Source organism: Lagopus muta, chromosome 1, assembly GCF_023343835.1.
Source record: "Lagopus muta isolate bLagMut1 chromosome 1, bLagMut1 primary, whole genome shotgun sequence".
Taxonomy (NCBI): Eukaryota; Metazoa; Chordata; class Aves; order Galliformes; family Phasianidae; genus Lagopus; species Lagopus muta.
The window spans coordinates 58267424-58288481 of record NC_064433.1 but is presented as its reverse complement, the minus strand read 5'-3'; the positions used below and the strand labels follow the sequence as shown (position 1 = coordinate 58288481).

At 38.4% G+C, this 21058-nt stretch overlaps 1 protein-coding gene across 3 annotated transcripts in view; it reads left to right on the top strand.

Annotated features, from left to right (window-relative positions):
• The window catches only part of FGD4 (FYVE, RhoGEF and PH domain containing 4), a 116424-nt gene that overhangs the window by 5872 nt on the left and 89494 nt on the right, over positions 1–21058 (top strand). The window contains exon 2 of one of the 3 annotated variants that reach the window (XM_048934329.1): positions 7478–7663. The exons of 1 other annotated variant lie outside the window; for it this stretch is intronic. In XM_048934329.1, coding sequence (XP_048790286.1) covers positions 7573–7663 — 91 coding nt within the window. In that variant the 5' untranslated portion in view covers positions 7478–7572. Of the gene's footprint in view, positions 1–7477; positions 7664–13119; positions 13234–21058 lie in introns of those variants that run through there. One more of the 3 variants, XM_048934331.1, reaches the window with a different exon arrangement.

The window sequence follows — 21058 nt, the reverse complement described above, 5'->3', positions numbered from 1 at the left end:
GGTTGTTATTTTGTCCTTTATCAGTGCTTCTTAAAATTGCACTTGTCACACTTTTCCCCCACTTTCATGGTGACAGACTATCTCATCTCTCAGCATTTCAGGAAAAAGTTGGCCAGTATTTTTATTTGATGTTGTTTGTCAGTACATCTTGAGTACAGTGGGATCTGTGTCACAGCGTTTTAACTGCTGTGTTTTGCACTGTTATGTCTTAAAGTAGTGTTAAGTATTTGCTGTATAGGACAAATTATCTTGCCAGGATGAAGAATTTGTCAGAGGGAAAGGAAAAATATGAATGAAATTTTAAAATAAGTTACTAATGCTTTGTATATTTATTTTTTCCCTCTTTCTTCTTCTACTCTTAATACTGAGTACATTTTTGTAAGAACATTATCATCAGTACAATTCTTTAACCAAATTACTGACTGCAAATCTTGTAGCTAATGTTCCTTCCCTGTGAGGAATGTAATGCATTCTGTTACAGAATGAGATACTGTATGTAATATTTCTCTTGGATATAAGTCAATTTAGGGTGTATAATTACACTTGTATGAGCAGAATGATTTCTTCTGTATTGCTAAATCTGGGAGGAGTGGTTGATGCACCAAAAGCTGCACTGCCATTCAGTGAGACCTGGATGGGCTGGAGAGTGTGGCGGAGAGGAACCTGATGAAGTTCAGCAAGGGCAAGTGTAGAGTCCTATGCGTGAAGAAGAAGAACCATCTGTGTTGGTACAGGTGAGGTGCTGACCTGCTGGAAGGGAGCAGAGAAGGATCTGGGTGTCTTGGTGGGCAATGGGTTGACTGCGAGTCAATAGTGAGGCCATATATGGAGTCTGTGTCCAGTACTTGGCTACTCAGTTTAAGAAAGATAGGGAAATTCTAGAGAGAGCCCAGAGGAGGACCACAAGGATGGCTGGGGTCCTGGAGCATCTCCCTCATGAGGAAAGGTGGAGAGCCCTGGGACTGTTCAGCCTGGAGAAGAGATGACTTAGGGGAAATCTTAACAGTGCTGGGTGGGAGTCAAATGTATGGGGCCAGGTTCTTTTCAGAGGTGGGTGGTGACAGGACAAGGAGCCATGGGCACAAACTGGAGCACAGGAAGTTCCATCTGTACATAAGGGAAAACTTCTTTACTGTGAGGGTGACAGAGCACTGGAAAGGGCTGCCCAGAGAGACTGTGAAGTCTCCTTCTCTGGAGATATTTAAAACCTGCTTGGATGCTTTCCTTCATAACAAACTGTAGGGAATCTGATTTAGTGGAAGGGATGGATCACTTGATTTCCAAAGGTCTCTTCCAACCCCTATAATTCTGAGGTTTCTGTGAATAAGTGTTGCCTCTTGCTCTTGATGGTAGAATCATCTTAATCAAATGCATAGCTATGGACATCAACAAGCATGTGTACTTCTAACAAGTGGAGACAGAATTCTTTTTAGAGGGGATATCCCAGAGCTGTAGGTTCATCAAACACACAGGAAAGCAAAAAGAAGAAGCTGAAAGAGGAATTTCTAAAGTTTTTTTTTTTTTTTGAAGCAGCTGCCTTGGAGGTAACAGAAGTGGCTGCAACAGAGTAAACTACTTTTGAAATGAATGTGAAGAGGGAAGATTGGGGCTTTGTTGAAATGTTGTTGAACAAAATAAAAATCAGAGTTGTCATCTCAGTGCATAAATGCACAACAGTAACACTGTATCAGGAGATACAGAGAAATGAGTCAAAGCAGAAAAGGAGACAAATTAATTGCTACAGTCTACAAAGCAAGGCATGCAAAGAAAGATAAATATATTTTAATGACTGTCAAAGCAATTTACCTCTGATTATACTGAACTTAGTAAAATGAAATGTGAAATGGATTAAAATTGGAGGCAAAAGGTATGGACTTAGAAGGTGCAAAGCAGGGAGAATGTGTTAGATGTTAAGTATTAATGCTAAGCGTGTCACAGATGTTAATGTAAAATATGTAAAATAGCCTGGAAAGGCAGAAAAATGATGTGGAACTCTAATCTGAGACATAAAATCCTGTGATTTATTCCTGACTTCTGAACAAACGTCGTCTCAAAGCATAGATGATAACGCATCAGGATTACAGGTCTAGCCTTCTCCTCATTAATAAGGACAGGCACATTCCTCCCTCTCACACAGATGCCACCGTGCCCAGATGCTGATGAATGTTGAAGAGAGAAAATGTACAATAACAATTAAAAATAATTCAGTCTGATTTAGAGGCTGGATTTCTTCTGGCCTTTTTAAAACTTTGGCTTTTCAGAGTAGAGCATGTGATCTTTAAATTGTGTTTGTCGCTGTTGTTACCAGGCTTTTCAGCTCTTGTAGCTGTATCCAGCCTTGAAGCTGTGTAATTACACTGTAACTGCATCCGGCTTCTGCATACTTGGAACCTGTGAGATCTGAGAGGCCTCCTATTGTGGGTGCTGCACAATGAGGTCTGTCCTGGGATTGCTGCGGGCATTTGTCCTGCTTTTAACCTTTCCCTTCTCACTTAGAAACTCTGCACCAATGAGATTTGATGGAGTTTCTCTGTGATTTCTTCAGGGACCTCACAACACTCAAAACAAAAACCAGTAGGTGATTTTCTGAAGACATCTTCAGTACATTTCTTCTATGTGTATGAGCTATGATAGATGTAGACTTGGAGAAAACCTGAGTAGCCAGCAGGGCCAGGGAGGTGGTTGTCCTTCTCTATCTGCCCTTGTGAGGCCCTATCTGGAGTACTGTGTCCAGGTCTGTGGCTCCCGATACAAGAAGACAGAAAGCTGTTGGAGAGGGTCCAGAGGAGAGCCACAAAGATCATCAGGGGACTGGAGCACCTCTCCTATGAAGGCAGGCTGAGGGAGCTGGGCTTGTTCAGCCTGGAGAAAAGAAGGCTGCAGGGTGACCTCATTGTAGCCTTTCAGTACCTAAATGAAGCCTACAAACAGGAGGGGAATCAACTCTTTGAAAGGGTAGATAACAGCAGGACAAGGGGAAATGGTTTTAAGTTGAGGGAGGGGAGATTTAGGTTGGATGTCGGGGAAGTTCTTTACAGAGAGAGTGGTGAGGTGCTGGAACAGGCTGCCCAGAGAGGCTGTGGATGCCCCGTTCCTGGAGGTGTTCAAGGCCAGGTTGGATGGGGCCCTGGGCAGCCTGGTCTGGTATTAAATGTGGAGGTTGGTGGCCCTGCATGTGGCAGGGGGGTTGGAGATTCATGATCCTTGAGGTCCCTTCCAACTCAGGTCATTCTGTGATTCTGAGTGCAGCTCCTCCTTCTGGTACTCACTGAATTCTGGAGGTAGAAGAGGAAGGGAAGGAGTACAGAGCTCCTTCTCTCTGCTGTTCTTCTGGATGAGGATCCTGATCCACTGATCTCTTTTCCTTCTGGGGACTGCCTATTATTGAAGCACAGTCTGTATGCAGGAGAAGGGTGACTTCTTATTCAAATAATGGTAGTCTTTATTCTTCTTCTGGTCTGAGCCACTCAATTGCTAATGCCTTTTCAATCTCCTAGGCTCTCTTCTCTGGTGGAAAGCAGTATTTTAAATTGAAAATCGATATTGAGCCTATGAGAGATTTTGAAAAAAGAGCTATAATGACTCAAATGTTATTATTGCTGAAGTTAATAATAGTATTTGAAGTCTCTCTTTTAATGTTTTGTCTGTATCAGGATTTATCAGCTTCTTACAGTGAATAATCAGACTGTTTTTCTTTCTTGTGCTCATATACTGCAATTCACTGTCTTGTCTATGATGCTTCAGTTTCTTAGCTGAATATTAATATGCTCATTATTTGTGTTAACATCAGTTACCGAGTTAAGAAATGAAACTTACTGGCTAATTACATTCATCTTCAGAACTGGGGATTTGAGAATCGAAACACAGACACTGATAGAGGAAAAATTATTTTTGTTAGAACTAGAAATCTTTTCAAGTTCTGTGCAATTGTACTGCTTGACCTTCTTCAGATACTCTTGTCACAATGCCCCAAATTTTAACATAGGCATGCTTTGCATTCCTTTTATTCAGTCTAACACTAACCCTGGTCATTAAGAAATTACATTTTTTCCGTGAGAGTAAATTCGTTTTGCATTCTATCCATTATCTTATGGGCTAACAGTACTACAATATTCAAGCAAGTATGCAGGATGACAGATACCTGAGGATGATTTTCCAAAGTTGGACATCCTTTATTTGCTCTTTGGATGCCTTTGACTTTCTAGCTCTTAAAAAAGCAGGCTTTGATCTCTCTGAAACAAAAACATAGAAATTCCCAGGTGAAAGTGGGATTTTAGGAGACGTCTTACAAAACATGAGGTTTTGTGGTATGTGTACTAAAATGAGAACTACAATGCTCTGAAAGTACTGCCTCCTATTTTATTCTGCTGACCCATGACATCAGAGGTGGATGTTGGTGGTATGGAAGTAGAGGTTGAACCTTCCCACCAATATTCTGTCACATGTTGTTGCTGTGTGACAGACGGCAGCAGGGGGACGGTCTGACCAAATAGTGACTGGCATGAAAACGTGGATGAAGCAAAGGTGTGTTCATTCAGTTCCTGCATGCAGAAAAAAATGGTACTCACTGACATTCATCAATGCTCGCTGAGTGTTCATGGAGCACAGACAGTGGACATCATGGAGCACAGTGAGGCAGTAGTGGTACGTTTAAGCAGCATCAATAACAGGTCACCTCCACTGGTGCAGATTTTTATGAATGCAGCATGCAGGTTCGTTTTCATTGCTGGTGAAAATGCAGAGCTAATGGTGGTGACTATGTTGAAAAATAGTGCTTTGTAGCTAAGAATTTGCTTTATCAAATAGGGCTATTGTTCTCCTTGTAGCTGTTGTAGATTCCATGGAAATAAATAGGAGGCAGTACTTTCAGAGGGGTCTATGCATTGTTAGAATGTAAAGTAATTTGCTTGTGCATATGCTTAGCAGTAAAAAATTTCTGTCCCTATTAGAAAACAGTGGTTACTATTGCAGAAGTTTGACTTTCATCAAATTATCCTGGTAATCTGAACCAAGTGTTAACTGATTACATTGCACTCTCTGGAATAATGAATAATAATGCAGTAAACAGTGTTCTTTATAATTTGTTAATCTATATCTGATCCAGTGGACAAATATGGTCCCCAGGCTTCCAAGTGAAGGACGTGCTGATAACTGAGCAGGCTGCTCATACATTAGTTAGAGCCTGCCAAGCTAGGCTAGGGAGCAGAAGTTAATGGCTGTAGAATGCTGGAGTGGCTTTTGTGGTTAGGTTGAATGGTAGGGTGCAAGCAAGGTTAAAACACAACAGTCCCACTGGCTGGTTTTGCACTTAAGCTATTTCTAAACTTCCTTATATACATACCCTGACCCTCACCAAGCAGAGTAGATCTTCAGAATAAGACTCCTGCCATGCAGTCAAAGGAAGGGAATTAAAAAATCCATCCTGTCTGCTGGATATAGCCAGTAAGAGTCAGTGTTGGCATGGCTGTCATCAGTACTAGACTTCCATGTTGGGAATTACCCTTTTCAATTTTCATCTTATTGTCTGTGTAAGGGCTTTACTGCTTGTGCACAGGATGTGCTAAAAGGCTTTTGCTGATAGGATTGAGAACAATATTAGAATTCAGTGCCCTAATAAGAAAGTTGAAGGAACTTATAACCAAATGAACTAGCTGTCAAAGGGTTTTGATATAGCTGAAATAACCAAGTGCCTGTTCAGCTTAAGTGTGGATAATTACTATTTCCTAGGTCAAACAGCTGTTCATTTTCAAGTCTGATCTCTGCTTTTCTTACATACATTTGTATGAGCTTACTTTGGTTGTTTCCAGTAAATGCACTTGAGCTGCAGCAGAAATGTAGACTTATTTTAAAATCTGATTGTCAGCTGTGTGTTGAAATTTGGTACCTAATGAGAATCTTATCATTGCAAATATTGTGTACACTTTGCTTTTTAAATAGTACTCAGCAGTTGGGCTGGACTAGATACTTACTAAAACTATTTTTTCCCCTGTAACTTATAGAAAAAGTTGAGATATGAAGGTGATCGATCCTGAATGAAAAAGATTTCACCATGCATGTTTTATGATCTGCTGGCATTAGCGTTGGCATCATTTAGGAAACCAAATATTATTTCTAAGTGTCCCATAAATCCCAAATTGTCAGATTTCTTTTTTTTTTTTAACAGTGATGACTAAAGACATTTTCCACACCTGCACAGCATTCGTGAGAAATAGCATGTGGCATTTCACAGCTGTGAGCTGGACCGCAATCCTCTGACATCACAAAGCTTTCATAGTCTTTTTAAGACTTATTTGATGCACGTTATTCAGACTCTTATTTTGTAAAATCCATGGCATTCGCTATGGTTTTGTGAGAGTGTATTAACAGAAGCCTTTCAAAAACGAAAGTGATTTTAAAGCTGACATGTAGGAAAAAATTGCCAGTGTCAGCAAGACATTTGGTAATGCTACTGAACTGTGTGCATGGGGGACAGACGAAGGGCACAGCAGTTTAACTTAACTGTTCTCCAGGTAACACATCTGGGAGTGATGTGCTGAATAGAAAATATGCTTGAGGTACAGAATCCAAACCCTCGCTTGTAGAGGAATGAGTATACAGCACTGCAAATGCAAAATCAACTTATCCTGTTTATGCCTACTAAGTGTTGTAAGTGCCACTTTCCTTTCACGTTATTCCATGTATATATGCTATAGTTCAGTAACAAATCTCAGAAATTTTCCTTTAGAGTAACATTGTGGAAGTAGTTTGCTGAAGAAGGAACTTCAGCTTCACTCTGCTACCCTGGTGCAGAGTGCTGTTGTTCACACCACTGCTGGGTTTCAAAAAAAAACCAAAAAAAACCCAAAACTAAAAACTATTTCTGACCCTTGGTCCCTGGGAAGGAGATTAGAGAACTGAGCAGAAGTAGGTGACTTTTGCTCTTTGAAGGCTGTGGGAGTGCCTATACTTAGTAGCTTTCCATCTTGCACAGTGCTCTGTTCAGATCTGTTTGCTAATACAGAAGTATGTACAAGAAAAAAGGCATGTCTGTCCCTCTGCTTCCCATGCACTCAGTCTGAGGTAGTCCTTCATGTCACTGACGTTTGAGCTGTGCACCTACGTGCTACCCTGAATCTATCATTTGGCATGAAAATGGAGGAATTTCCTATTGTTTTCTCTTAAGAAATCAAAGTAGTTGTTTGCTGTCAAATATTAACTTCAGTTTCAGAAAGGAAAAATACTTTTTAAATATGAAAAGTGAGAATATCTCATGGTTGACAAGGACAGCATGCTTATTAAAGTTAGTGAAGTGTGAGTAAGGCTAGCAGAGCTGAAACTTGCAATACAAAGAGCTGAAGAATCTGTATTAAGGCTGGAAATATTTTTTGTGCATGTGCAAGGGCAGGTTGTTTGAAGTTAAAATAGTCTTGTTTACAGTGGCTAAGGGCGTAGAAGCAGGATCAGCTTTCTGATAAGGCCTTTTTTTTTTTTTTTCCAGGTATGGTACATAGGGGGTAAGAGAAACAGGAGCACTTTAATAACTGAAAGGAGAGAGAACAGTGAGCTGAGTACATTGTGCTGAAGGAACGCTTTATGCGAAGAATTTTTTTCTATTATTTTTCGTGGTGTGTGGGCTTACACTGGAAGATCTTTCTGAAAGAAGGCAGGAGAATTCTGATAGCTGGTAAGCATGTTAAACTTCAAATGAAAACGTTTGAACAACTTTACAGCAGCTGCTAGCAAGCTGCATGGAATAAAAAATAGAATAAAATCCAGCGCTTCTAAGAGGGACCACTGTTTTTAGCATAAACTCTTGTTTTCTTCAAGTAGGTAGAAAGGAATTAGATATAAAGGATATGAATTTTTCTACGATGCTTTATGAATTAATCTTTTATTTGTTTATTTTCCAAACAGCAGTGGGTCAGTGATTACCTATTTGGGAGATGAGGGCAATCGATGCAAATATTACCTAAAAGTTCCCAGAAAATAAGGAACACCTTTAAAAAATTAAAGAAGAGAGTCGGGAACTAAAATCTACCATTAATAAAATAAAAACTTCTCTAAGAGAAAGGTGTCTAATGGTCAGTGTCTGCTGGCTCACAGTGCTCTTATCACATGGGCATCTTCAGTGAGCTGTCACACTGTTGTGCCAAGCAGAATGGCTTCCCCATGCATTTGCTCTGTCATGGTATTTTACCATATAGCAGTTTTTATAAGCAGCTTTTATTGTAGTCATAAAATACTCCCTATGTATAAAATAGTGGGCCGTTGTAATCTTTAATGTGATTTGATGGACTGAACTTGATGTAGGCATTTGGATATGGTTGGATATGAATATCATTTCAGTTTAGGCATTTGGATATGATCAATACCTTCAAGTATTAAACCTTCATTTGTATAATGTTATTTTTTCAGAGATTAAGCCTGACTTTCTGTTGCTCATATTAACAAATAAAGGTCAGGATCAGTGCCTCTTAGCCGCTGCTTTTTGTCTTTCGTTGGATATAACCATGTCTGCCATGTGGAGTTTATGGACCTAGGGAAAAGGACTACACAAACTGAGATTATTCTTCAGGATTACGTGCCCTCATGTCTTAAAGGTCCCTTCCAGCCCAAACCGTTCCATGAGTTTCTGTGTGTTTAAATAATGTTGCCTGCCTGCCCTGTTAACAAAGTGGCTGTTTTGCATGTGAGACCAAAGATATTGAACTGAGACAACAAAGCCACCAGTGTTTTATCATTGGCTTTGGAATACATTCTGTTGATGATAACATGAAAGACAAGCTGGTTTTATTTTAGATAGCATATTAATTTGAGTAGAAAATGTGCATATTTGTCTACTAGATGGAAACAGTGAATTTTGATACTGAAGATGATAGTTAATGCATATCTGGTATTGTAAGGTAACTCAATAGGTTAAGGAAAGGTTTCTGGCAGTAAATTTTCCTATCCATTTTTATTCCTCCCCTCCATTAAAATTCAGAAGGGACTTGCATTTACCGTTGTCACAGAAATCAAATCTAGAAATGTATCAAGAGCCTTAAATCTTTTCTAAAGCTGAAGCTTTTGAAATAACCCTTTGCAAATGGTTACTGTAACTTTGCTTATAACAGTTTAGGGCAGTACACAGGTCTCTCTCTGGCTGATTGTTCTGTAGGTGCACTGTCCAACAGCAGCTGTTGCCTTCCACAGTCTCAAGGAACCAGCATGTGATGCAGCATTTTTGCTGTGCTGGACTCTTTTCCACTGAGATTCTCCTTCTGTTCCTTTTTTTTTTTTTTTTTTTTTTTTTTTTTCCTTGCTCCAGTGCTGTGTAGGATGAAAACAAGCTCTTTCTGTTATGAACAAATGGAATAAATACTGAAAATATAAAATGAAAATGCAGAATGGTCAACCGTTGTTTTATATGTATGTTTGATGAGATCCAGGTACATCTGAGTACTCTGAAAATAAGCAAAGTATTCACTGCCAAGTGCTTAATTTAGTAGAAGACTACCATGTTGTTCTGGTGTTGTGGTTACAATGATTATGAATATAGTATAATGTATAAAACTTATGACAAGAATCTGATTTTTGAAATCTAAAGCTGAATTTTATTCAACTTCAGTTAAGTTAATTTTATTTATAACAAAGTTAATGTTATAGCACTATAACCTGAGAAGCTCCTTAGAGATGGTAAGCTCTTTCTACATGGTAGGAGAGGCAGCCTGGTATCTGTGTTGGTAATATACAAAGTTCTTTTGACCATGTTGAGGAACACAGTGAGTTACAATGGAGCTTGTGTCTCCAAATGCTGCCCCTACCCTATCTGTCTGTTACCAAAGAAAACTGTTTTGCATACTTCCCTGTATCTTCTTTTTGTGTGTGTTTGTTCGAGTGAAGTGCCTCACTGAGCATTGCTTTTAACCAAACACAACACAGAGAGACATGAGGAAGATCTTCACCTGAAGGGAATGTTCATACGTTGACCTTGTTTGAACTTTTTTGAAATGCTTTAGGGCTGGTTTACAGTCAGTAAACCAGATTGTAATTTCACAGAATCACAGAATGGCCTGAGTTGGATTTCACAGAATCACAGAATAGCCTGAGTTGGAAGGGACCTCAAGGATCATGAAGCTCCAACCCCCCTGCCACATGCAGGGCCACCAACATCCCCATTTAATACCACACCAGGCTGCCCAGGGCCCCATCCAACCTGGCCTTGAACACCTCCAGGGACGGGGCATCCACAGCCTCTCTGGGCAGCCTGTTCCAGCACCTCACCACTCTCTCTGTAAAGAACTTCCCCCTGACATCCAACTAAACTGACGTTTAGTTTAACTGTGAATCATTTGCAAATATTCTGTGCCTGGTAATGCTATGGTTCAGTAGAGGTGATCGTGTTGACTAAATTGGCCATGTGATAAGAAAAGGTGAGGGGTTTAATACTTAATCAGATGGATGACGCCCGGTCTTTTTTATGTTCAAGGTGAAAGAAATATGGACAGTCAGAAAGTACATTTGCTCCCTGTGGAATTCATTTTTCTTTTTGAAAGGTCTCCTTTTCACAGATTAATTAACTGTGTAGATGCTAAAGATCCTATTCATACCATAAATTGCCCACATTTAGCTGTAGCTCAGCATGTTCATTTTCTATCTTAGTTCAAAGCCTAGAATGAAAATGCACCAACTTACCTGCATACTTCTTTCTTTGTGAGTTGCGAACTTGGAGCTAGAAAGCAATGGTTAAAAATTGGAATTTGAGCTTAGGCAGTCAGTGGAAGTGGATAAAAATGATTACAGCTGGTGGAAGACCCTTACCCTTTTAGTGGCTGAAATTCCTTCTGCTGTAATCCCTGTACTGTTCTCTTCCTTTGGAGATTGCAGCTACTTATGCTGAATAGCAAAATAGTGGATGTCTTTACAAAAACAAAACAAAACAAAAAACCTAGTGCAAATGCATCCTTCTTGTTGTTTTCCCAGGTTTTAAGTCACTCAGTGCAGTCTCTGAAAGCTTAGTGAATCTTTTTCATGAAATGCTGATGGTTGGCAGAATAAATTTGTCTCAGCTTCCTCCTTACTCCTGAGCAGCATGAAAATGAATGAAACATGTTGATGGCTATATTTTTGAACGTAAGAAGCAGGCTTACCTGCTAAGCATGCTTGACTCTAAGTAGGAACAAACAGGCCAAACCAGTATGTTGTTTACTGAATCATGTCCAGTATTAGTTTAAAAAAGAAAAGAAAGATTTAGTTGTTCAATTGTTACATGTGTCACTACACTAAAGCTACTTAAAAAGCATGCATCATCTATGCCAATATCTTGTTGCCCACCTGAAAACATTGACCTGACTGCTAAAGTTAATCCTACTTCTACTAAATCATCACACTGAGTGATCAGCCATAGCCCTCAGCATGGTGACTGTAATTCTGAAGATGCCCTGGAGTTCTCAGGGATAAATGGTGTCACACAGTACTGCGTGCTGGGGGATATTGCTGGGCTGATGATTTCAGATAACTGAAGTCTTCTTTTCGTCCTCAGACAAACAGATGCAATTGCAGACTGGCTGACTGCTGTGAAATTCCAGGGATATTAATTGAGAGTTGTGTTTTCAAATGAAATGGAAAAACTGTATATTTTAGGTTGCATTAAGATAAAAGCATCAATATTTTAACAGGAATTTATTCATGTTTTAAGCTTAAAAACAAACTACAAACACATCGTTGTAGGCTTTTAGGATCTTGACCAGATAGTGGGTCTATTTTAAACACTCGAAATCTATGTTGACAGCATAATTTCTGAATTTTTATTTTATTCAAAAATAATTACCTGCTCTGTATAGCAGGCAATGCAATTTTGAAAGGATTAAGACTGTTTATAGCTTATTTATTCAAAATGGTAAACTTCCCTTTCAGTGTTTTTATTCATGTGTTTACTTTTCATCTCAGAAGCAAATCATAAGCCTTCAGAAGTTTTGCAGATTTGTCCTTTGAGAAAATATGTTTGACCTATTTGTGGTTGTTTTATGACAGGTATTGTTTGCTTAGAAGACAATTCTGGAGATAAAAGAAACCTGGAACGGTCGTTATCCCTCCCTCTTCATTCAAAAAAACCCAGAGGAATGTTACTGTGTTTTATTTACCTGGTATCTTTGTTATTAGACAAATGGTCATTGAAAATAAACCACTTCCACAGAGCATGGTGGACAAGATTAAATATGTATATAAATATATATATTTTCTCAGAGTATTTTCACACTGTAGGCTGTAAATTAGAGAAACCAGAACTACCTGAATAGTTGTTCCATTTAGGCTGCTCTTGCTTTTTTTGAGAATCTTTAGCAGCATTGTGCTGAAAAGGCATCCTGTAAAAAGATTGGCCTTGTGTGCAATGAGAACAAAATATCTCAGCTGCAGGGCTTCTCCAAAACTTTTTGATACAATCTCACTACTCCAATACTTGTGAAACTGAGAAGTGTAACTGGAAGTTGTGATAAGTCTGCCTGTCTCCTATGGAAATGACTTCCTCCTTCAGCCAAACAAGCAGAGTAAGATAAAGCATATTTGCAGTGTGTATTTGCAGTAGAGACGTGTTGTTTTACAGATAAACTGTCAGGGATCAGCTGTCTTTATAATAAAAGACTTTTTAAAATAAAGTCATCTGATGGTCCTCAGATGTAGGTTACACGAGAACTCTGTTTTTGATGTCAGTTGGCGTTTTCCTATAGAAACAATAGGCAAAACTCAGTAGGCAAATCACTCTTTAAGTGCTGACTAATAATACATTATTTGGTAGATACAATAGCAAGCTTTCCATGCATCCAGACAGACTTTAATGACCACTTATGAGTCCACTTTCTGGAGTATGTGTTGGTATATGTTAGACAGGCAGCAATGGGAAAGGGGAAGCGTTCTGATCTTTTGCTAAGCATTGGCATCTTCTTATATGTCTGTAGATCAGAGCAAATCAGTATGAGAGAATGCATCATAAGGTAGGAATAAAGCTCTCACTTTTCAGTTGTTTTATGAATATGCTGTTTTTTCAAAAGTACAAAAGGTTTTCGTGAACAAAACCTCTCCCTCTTATTTTGGTCTTGAGAGCTACAAAAGGAAGTGAAACATGGGAGCCCTTCAGCATTAGGCTGTACAGCTTGCTTTCGTGTGTATATTGAGGATGTGCACAGGAAGCAAGCTTGATATAGAAAGAGCTGTGTTTACAGCCAAGCAGAAGGAGTGAATCCATATTTTCTTAAATGCTCTTAGGTATCTTCTCGGGTAAGTTAATATATTACTGTGATTATGTTAAAAAATGTTTCACAATAATATGAGTATAGTATAGGTGCCATTGTTTTCCATGGAGCTTCTTTTCTTAAGGCAGATATTTAACACAGTGAATATTTAAGTGAAAAGTAGTTGTGGATTTGTCTACTATGGAACATTAAGGGGCAAAAAGGAAAAAAAAATTGTTTAAACTATTCTATTCTGCCAGCAATGCTATTCAGAATTAAAATGTCTTTTTAATTCCTGAGTGTAGTTTGTTAGAGTTGAGTATCTATATATAATTATGCGTAAGGAAAGCAGAAGTATTGCTCAGTGCGATTAATTAGAGATTTGAGGGCAGGGCAGAAATTATTCAGTTCTGTAGTCAGGATTTTCTGAACAAATTTAATAGTTAAATAGCCTGGTTTTCTGAGGAAATGAGTTCAAGCTCTTCTGAAAACCAGTTCACTAATTTACAAGGCTAAATACTGCATTGGTATTTTCTAACTTTAGGCATACAAACCAACAGATTCAGATGCATAATTTGAAAGATAAGCATCAGTAAGTATGTTCCTAAGTATTGTGGCTATTTCTGGAAATCTGACAAATAGACAGTGTCTATTTAAAATAAAATAAAAATGATTGCTTGCCCATTAATGGAGTGTTAAATTTGCCAGTAAGAGTAAAACCTAAATAGGGTAAATGGCATCTGCAGACTGCTGAGGTTTGTAGTCTGGTGGAAATGTGATTTCTGGAATGCAGTAATTAGATGGGGTAGTCAATACTTGTTAATGAAGCCTGTGCTTGTGATCCATCTTTAAAGGGAGAGAAAAGCAATACTGCCCTTCCTGTGGAGCCCTTATTGACCTGCAGCAGCAGCTGCTGTCCGCTCTTGCAGCTCTCCCACAGAATGAGTAGCACGCTTCCCTTAAGAATAAATAGTCTGTCTTCCAAAAGTGATGGAAGTGTTTCAAGAAAACAGAATGAAATGCTGCTCATAGAGGATAAATGAAATATGGGGTGTTTGGCAGACAAATTGTAGACACTCTTCTCTGTGTGTTTTAAAAAATACCCTCTGAAAGACAGTCTGGTGCTGCTTAATTCCGCTCACTGTATGGGATGCCTACGCAATAGCCAGACATGTTACTGAACTTGAATGAGCATTTTGTCCACTCTTTTATTTGTGCTTTTCCCATGAACTGTTTTTCGGAATTTTTTATTTTTTTTTCCCTGGGATGCCAACTTGTAGGAGGTGAACAGAATAGCGGGCTTATGGCAGCAACCTCTTCTTTATTGTAGCTGTCAAAGCAAGTTTGCCGGGATCAAAGATAGTGGAATGGTTTCCCCTAGAACTGAGTCTTTGCATAGTGTTTCTTTGAAGGCTATTCTAAATCTGGCTTAAGATGTGGAATATGTCACTGAGGTCTTTGTCATCCCATTTATTTCTGCAGCTACAGGGGAAAGTACCAAGGTTTGGGAGCTGTTTGTTTTCCCATGATAGAGGAAAGCTATTTTTTATTTTGGAGTAAAATAAATTAAATTGTTAACTTTTGGAAATTCCTTTATAAAACATTGTAATCAGTTTTATTCAGGATTACTGCCCCGCCACGAGCAAGAAAGCTAGTCAAAGCAACAAATTCTGTTTCTTCAATTTATCATGCTTGTTATGCTTAATAGCATGATTTGGTAGTGTTCAAGACTGATCTTAGAAACTTGTATAGCAGCCTATAAATATCAGTAGCTCGTTTCACAGTTCAGTGCTCCCAGAGCATTTACATCTAAAGGAAGATGTCCCTTGCCTTTGCTGATCCTTGGGCTCACATTTTTCTCAGTGCTTCTTCCAAGCTCACCATTGATATAGATGGATTCAGTTTTTGTTGTCCTTTAACAAAGCTTCAGATATTTAAAGTATTTTCTTTCTTAATTAATGCTGAGAACAACAACTGTTATTTTAATGAAACAAAGACTCCTTGAGAGTGAGTTTTGTCAGGACTGACCTAACTTCGTATTTGCAAGACATCATGGTGACAGACAGCTGATGCTAATGCTGATCTTTAGACTGTCAGCTTAATTTTACAGGCATTTAAGATTTCTTTGTATTTGTGTTTACAAGATACCAACATAAGCTTTAGCTGTTCGAGCTGCTAGCATGTTGAAATAAGTTCCAGGCTATTTATCAAATGCTTTGTTTGTGGTTGGTTTGTGTTCTGATGTTTGCAGACCTTTACTTTTTCTGTCCAAAAGTTAGTTAAGTGAGATACTTACTGATCTTTATGTAGAGGCAACTCCCAATAAGCCCAATAAGCCTTGCGTGCTCGTAGGTAAAGTTTATGAATTTGGCTAGGTTGGAACCATAGGAGAGGCAGTGTCTTTTGCACTGATATGTGAGTGGGAGAGAAGAAGAAGTAGGAAGCCAAGCTTTTGAGTCTGCCGAATCACTGGGAGAGTTTAAACCAAAGTTGAAAGTTGCAGTTTAGACTTATTTTTTCCCTTCTGTCTGGTAAATCTTCTTGCAGCACTAAAGCTGAACTACAGCTGAGGCTTTATTGGTTAAATGTAATGTCAAAGTGCAAGTTTATACGATTAAGGAATGAGCTATATTGAGTCTGTTTGTACTGTTTGACAGATGAAAGGCCTTATTTAAATTTAGATGCTTCCTCTGTGTTGCCTTTATGGAACCATAAAGTTCTTCTTAGATGGGGCTCTGTATGCTTTGAAGTAAAGAAGGAAGAAAGCAATGCTTTAAACAAGGCATTTTTGGTGTTGTAGAAATTCTGGGAACACAGTGGAAAGAACTGACGTTCTGAGTAGAAAATACAATTTTCAAGGGAAAATATTTGCTTAGAAGAAAGTACATTAAAATTAAGTTGCTGATTTCAGTTCTGTAAGTTTCACAGAAGCCAGGCGTAGGGGGAGGAGAAGGAGTTCAGTTTTGTCTTTGCAAATTCAAAGAACAAAGCATAGTTGGCTTACATACTTATCATTGTTTCTAGATGAAGTGTGGTCTGTCACCCATTTAAAAGAAAAAAACAGAAAAAAACCAACAAAAATGCACATATAAACCAGTGACACACACATAGAAAACCTCTGTTTGCCTAAGACCAAAACCGTATCACCTGAACTTCACCTAAAACAAGTCACTTGTTTTGTAAGCTTTATCAGGTAGGGATTTCTGAATCCTCTGTAAGAAGCACCTATTACGTATGTATGAATTTTGAGAGAGAAGAAGCTTGTAAATTGGGGCTCCTGCATTGCACTGGAGATGATAGTGCTATTTGCAATTTGCAAAGCAAAACCTTCACAAGAGGTCTAGCTGTTGCTATTGCCATATTTCTTCCACCCTTTCTTCCATGTGTCCAAATCACTGTCTTGTGGAGTTTGAGTCCCATGCTTCAAGCATGTTTACATACAATGCTGAGTAAAGGCATGTCCTGAAAAGTGTTGTTTTTAGATTTACAGCTCAGTGCCTTTCTATTTCTATACTTGGCCGCAGCTCTTAACAAGCTTTTCCCCACACTACTGAAGAGTGCATGAATGCAGCCTTCCTGCTCGTTCTTCAGTGCTGCTGACAGATCTCTTCTCCCAGAGAAGGAATGGTGGCATCTTCTCCAGAAAGGCTGATCTAGTGAGGTGGTTCTGCCAAGAGCTTTGGGCCTAAAATATTAATTCTCAAAGTCCAAAGGCATGAAAAATGTAAATTCTTGTATAGCTTCTATTCAGAACAGAATAGAATGGCTTTTTTCTTTTCTCTTTCTATTTTTTTATTTAGTGATCTGCTTCAGGGCTTGCCAGCCATTGCTTTCTGCAAGGTGCTGACTGGCTTAAAACTTCATGTTCTCTCCTGGCTTCCTTGGATTTTTGGAAGTCCTTTTATCTAAGAGGACTTCTATCTGCACTGAAGTCCTAGTGCTGTATTCTTCGATCCACTGCTATGTTATATGTTATATTTTTTCGTTATTGGCTTTAGGATCCTGACATTGTCTTGAGATAGTTCCTGTAGTTCAAACTGCACCAAAACAGTGAGATTTATGGAGAAGAAAAACTGTAATACAGAACACTCCAACTGCAATGCAAAATACTTCTGATGAAATGCAGTCTTTATGTAGTGGATTGGTTGTCCTAGGTATCACAGGGAACAGCTTGTTCCTTTATGCAACTTAGCGTGTTTTAAAAACAAAAACAAAACCCAAGAAAAAGTAAATGTTCCTCTCAGTAATAGTTTGTCTCCCTCTAATAGTCAAAATGAAACTGGTGATCCAATGGCAGTGCGTGCAATTGGGCTTATTTTTAAAACTTCCTTCTTGAATGTATTCCAAAGAAGTATTCTTATTTTCATACCTCAGGGAGGCACAGCCAGCATGTAACAGACACTGCTAAACTTGATAAACCTTCTTTGAACTTTTACTCATCTTGACACTTAAACTTTAAATATTATATCATTGGTGTAAATATACATGTACCAAAAGACAGGATTGACTTTTGTTAAGGAGGGTTGGTTTTTTTTTTTTTTTTTTTTTTTTATATTTATGTTACTAATTTGTACAATGTGAAAGTGTATATATTTAATATTAAAGGTTTGTTTAAAATGCTCTTGAATGTAGTCAAACTATACTTACGACAAGCCTCTCTGATTGCTTGTTTGGTCTTTAGTATCTTCTCTCTTTGGTGTCCCTTGATATGATTCTTGAGGCCCAAGTAGGATTTTGAGGTTCCTGTTTTATGGCCGTGTTGGTTCTGTAAGTAGAAAGTACATGGCTGACCAGCATCTTTTTCAACAGGAAGTGTATTTTGATTTGTCTGACTGTTACTGAAAAAGACAAAGATGCTGATTACTTGAAAAGAGCAGTGAAATGTAATAATAATGATTTCATAGGGTCATAGAATGTCTTGGGTTGGAAGTGACCTTAAGGCCCACCCAGCCCCAGCCTCCTGCCATAGGCAGGGCTGCCAGCCAGCAGCTCAGGCTGCCAAGGGCCCCATCCAACCTGGACTTGAATGCCTCCAGGGATGGGGTACCCACAATTTTAATTGCTTCTGCTGTCATAATGGTTTAATGCTTTAATGAATGGTTGAGTAGCAGTAGAATTCTGTCCTTTTTGGTGATAAAGTTGTGTGATTCCATTTTTTTAATCATGCTTGTTGTGTAGATTTTTCATTCTTCATAACAATACTTATAGCTTTTGTTGAAACAATCACCTTTGATGTGGAGTAGCTTCCCCCCACCTCCTGCATACTGTGTACTGATCACCCTTGTAACTAAACAGGTACAAAATTACATCTTGCCAGTTCCCTCAAAACTGGTAAACTTTAGACCATTTGTTTGCTTCTGATTAAATAGAATGGGCTGCAGAACTTCTGGTTGTAATAAATATTTCCTTGTTGTTTGAGTGGTTAAAGTAAGTGACAGGTGACTCTGAGGGTGTTAAAGGATGTGACACAATGTTTGTGGATCTAACTTCTCTTCCTGCATCTGTCTTGGCTACTTTTTTTTTCCAGCTGAATCTGTATGTGATGTATTCAAAAACAAAGTGCAGATGTTTTATAATGAATACTTTTGCCTTTGGTTTGCACACCTTTATATCCTTCTTCCTTCATCATCTGTTTGTGAGGTTCCCAGTAAGCTCCCAGAAATATCACAAAAATGACATGTTCATCCTTTACATCACTTCTGATATCAATGTCATGTTTTACAAACTAATTTTTAATTAAAGAACAGAACAAAATCCTCCCAAACCAGAAAAAAAGTTACAAGCACACTATAGAAGAACAGTTGCTTTCACTTGGGTTCTTTTTGACCAGATTTAGCCCTTTTCAGTCCTTGAAAATATATACTCATCGCCAGTGCTTCTCAAAAAATATTGAGATAGCACTGCTGAGAGCCTTACACACGAATAATCTTAAAATACTGAGAGAAGTTTTGCATAGGCTCTCCTCCCAGGAGCGTCATGTGCTGCCCAATAAAAATAGATCTGTAGTGATATAGTAGCAGTTTAGAAGTAGTCTCCTTTGAGTGGGATGTGCAGAACTAAATTCAGACCAGCACATGGGGGACTGGCAACTCTTTAAGTAGGATGTGAGCAGGAAAAAAAGGAACTTCGGTAGCATTTTTGGAATAGTTGTTTTGATGCTGAACCTGGGAAATGGCAAGACGAATCTTAATCAAATTCCTAGGAATCCTGGTAATTCACTGCTTCATGGAATTTTTCCTCACAAGGTCTGTGTTTGAACTCCCTGGTTGTATTTTTCTAATACACTTTCAGAACAGCTAACTCTTTAAACTTGGCGTAGAGAGACAGCTGCAGCCTTAAAATGATCCTTGGCACTTTACTGCTTTCCCCAGCTGGCAAGTTTTCCTGTTGTTTTCCTTTTCCCTTTTGTGTAAGTTGGTTGATGATATTTGTTTGTTCTGTAATGGGGAAACAGTTTCCTCCATCTGATATTAGAACAAAGTCTGATTTTCATTTTGATTTCTGGATGAGTCCTTATAAATACTATGTGTGCCATCCAGAACTGTGTGCTCATTTTTCTCAGTCTGTATTCCTTGCTTTAAAATGTCTGCACAACCAATAGTAATTAATGACTGTTTCCTCTTTGTCCCTTCATAGCCAGTGGCATTATTAATTCTGTAGTTACCCGCATCTGTAGAGAGAAAGAAGGAATAAATTGAGGGCAGAAAAATTCTTTGTAGAGCTGAAAACTAGAACTTAGATCTCTAAAAGTATTTCAGTTGCTTACCATCAGGCTTTTCTGTTTTGTCATGGAATTTTGTCATTTTAAATTCTCCATGCAGGTTATAACATAGTAATTCTCTCATTAATTCTTATTTGGATAGCAGTGTTTCCCACTATTTTTTGGTTTTTTTTTTTTTTCATGGATAACTTTGCTTTCTTGAAAGCAAATGCAAGTTCTTTTGAAGTTGTTTGTGCTCTTAAAAATGAGGAGGACAGAGTGGTGTAGTGAACTTCGTTGAAAAGAATTATCATGTCCTGTCTCAGAGAATGTGAAGCCACTTGCCTGAATTGAAGGATTTATTAAAATAACTTTTACTTCTTCTCTGTGTTATGGTTTCTATCTTTTCTGATCTCCTGCTTAAGCTTAATGTCTATTGCCCCAGATTAGTCACAGAAGTTATTTCTCCCTACCTCAAATAAACTATTTAGAAATATTTAGAGATAAGCAAAAATTCCAGGAAATTTGCTCATGACTTCAGCTAAGGTCCAAGGTTGGGGTGCACATCATCCATGGAAAATGCCCTCAAACTTATTTTCTATAAATAATGATAAATTGATATTATTTAGGCTTTCCTGCTTCCTCTGTTCCCCACCCCTTCCACCACTGAATAGAAGCCAAAGACCCCAGACAAAATGTCAGTTTGACATTTAGTGAGTGAGTCTTTTTTCTTTTTTTCTTCTTCTTACAAATAATTGTTCAATGCCTTTGTATCCAAAAAATGTAAAAATCCTTGTCCTTCTGTGAGGTTACTGAATTCTAAAACTCCTCAAAGGATTCTTTGAGGAAAAAAACAAAAAAAAAAAAACAAAAAAACACCAAAACAATTTTGCAAAGTTTTTCTTGTCTTTTTCTTGTTTTCTTTCTGTCGTATATATAAGCAGTTTAGAAAAGTTTAAAACACTTGAAACTCATCAGATGAAGAAAAATAACGAGTAACCGTTACAGTTGGTGTTATTGTGATACTTCAAATTATGGTCAGAATAAAACAGTTTGCTCAGTGTTTAATTGTCACATTCAAGCTTGTAGGAGGAGCCACTTGATCCTGCTGTGCTTACGTTTCTTGGAATCTTCTCTTTGTGCAGGGAGGTTGTGGTAAGACAGGGGATTA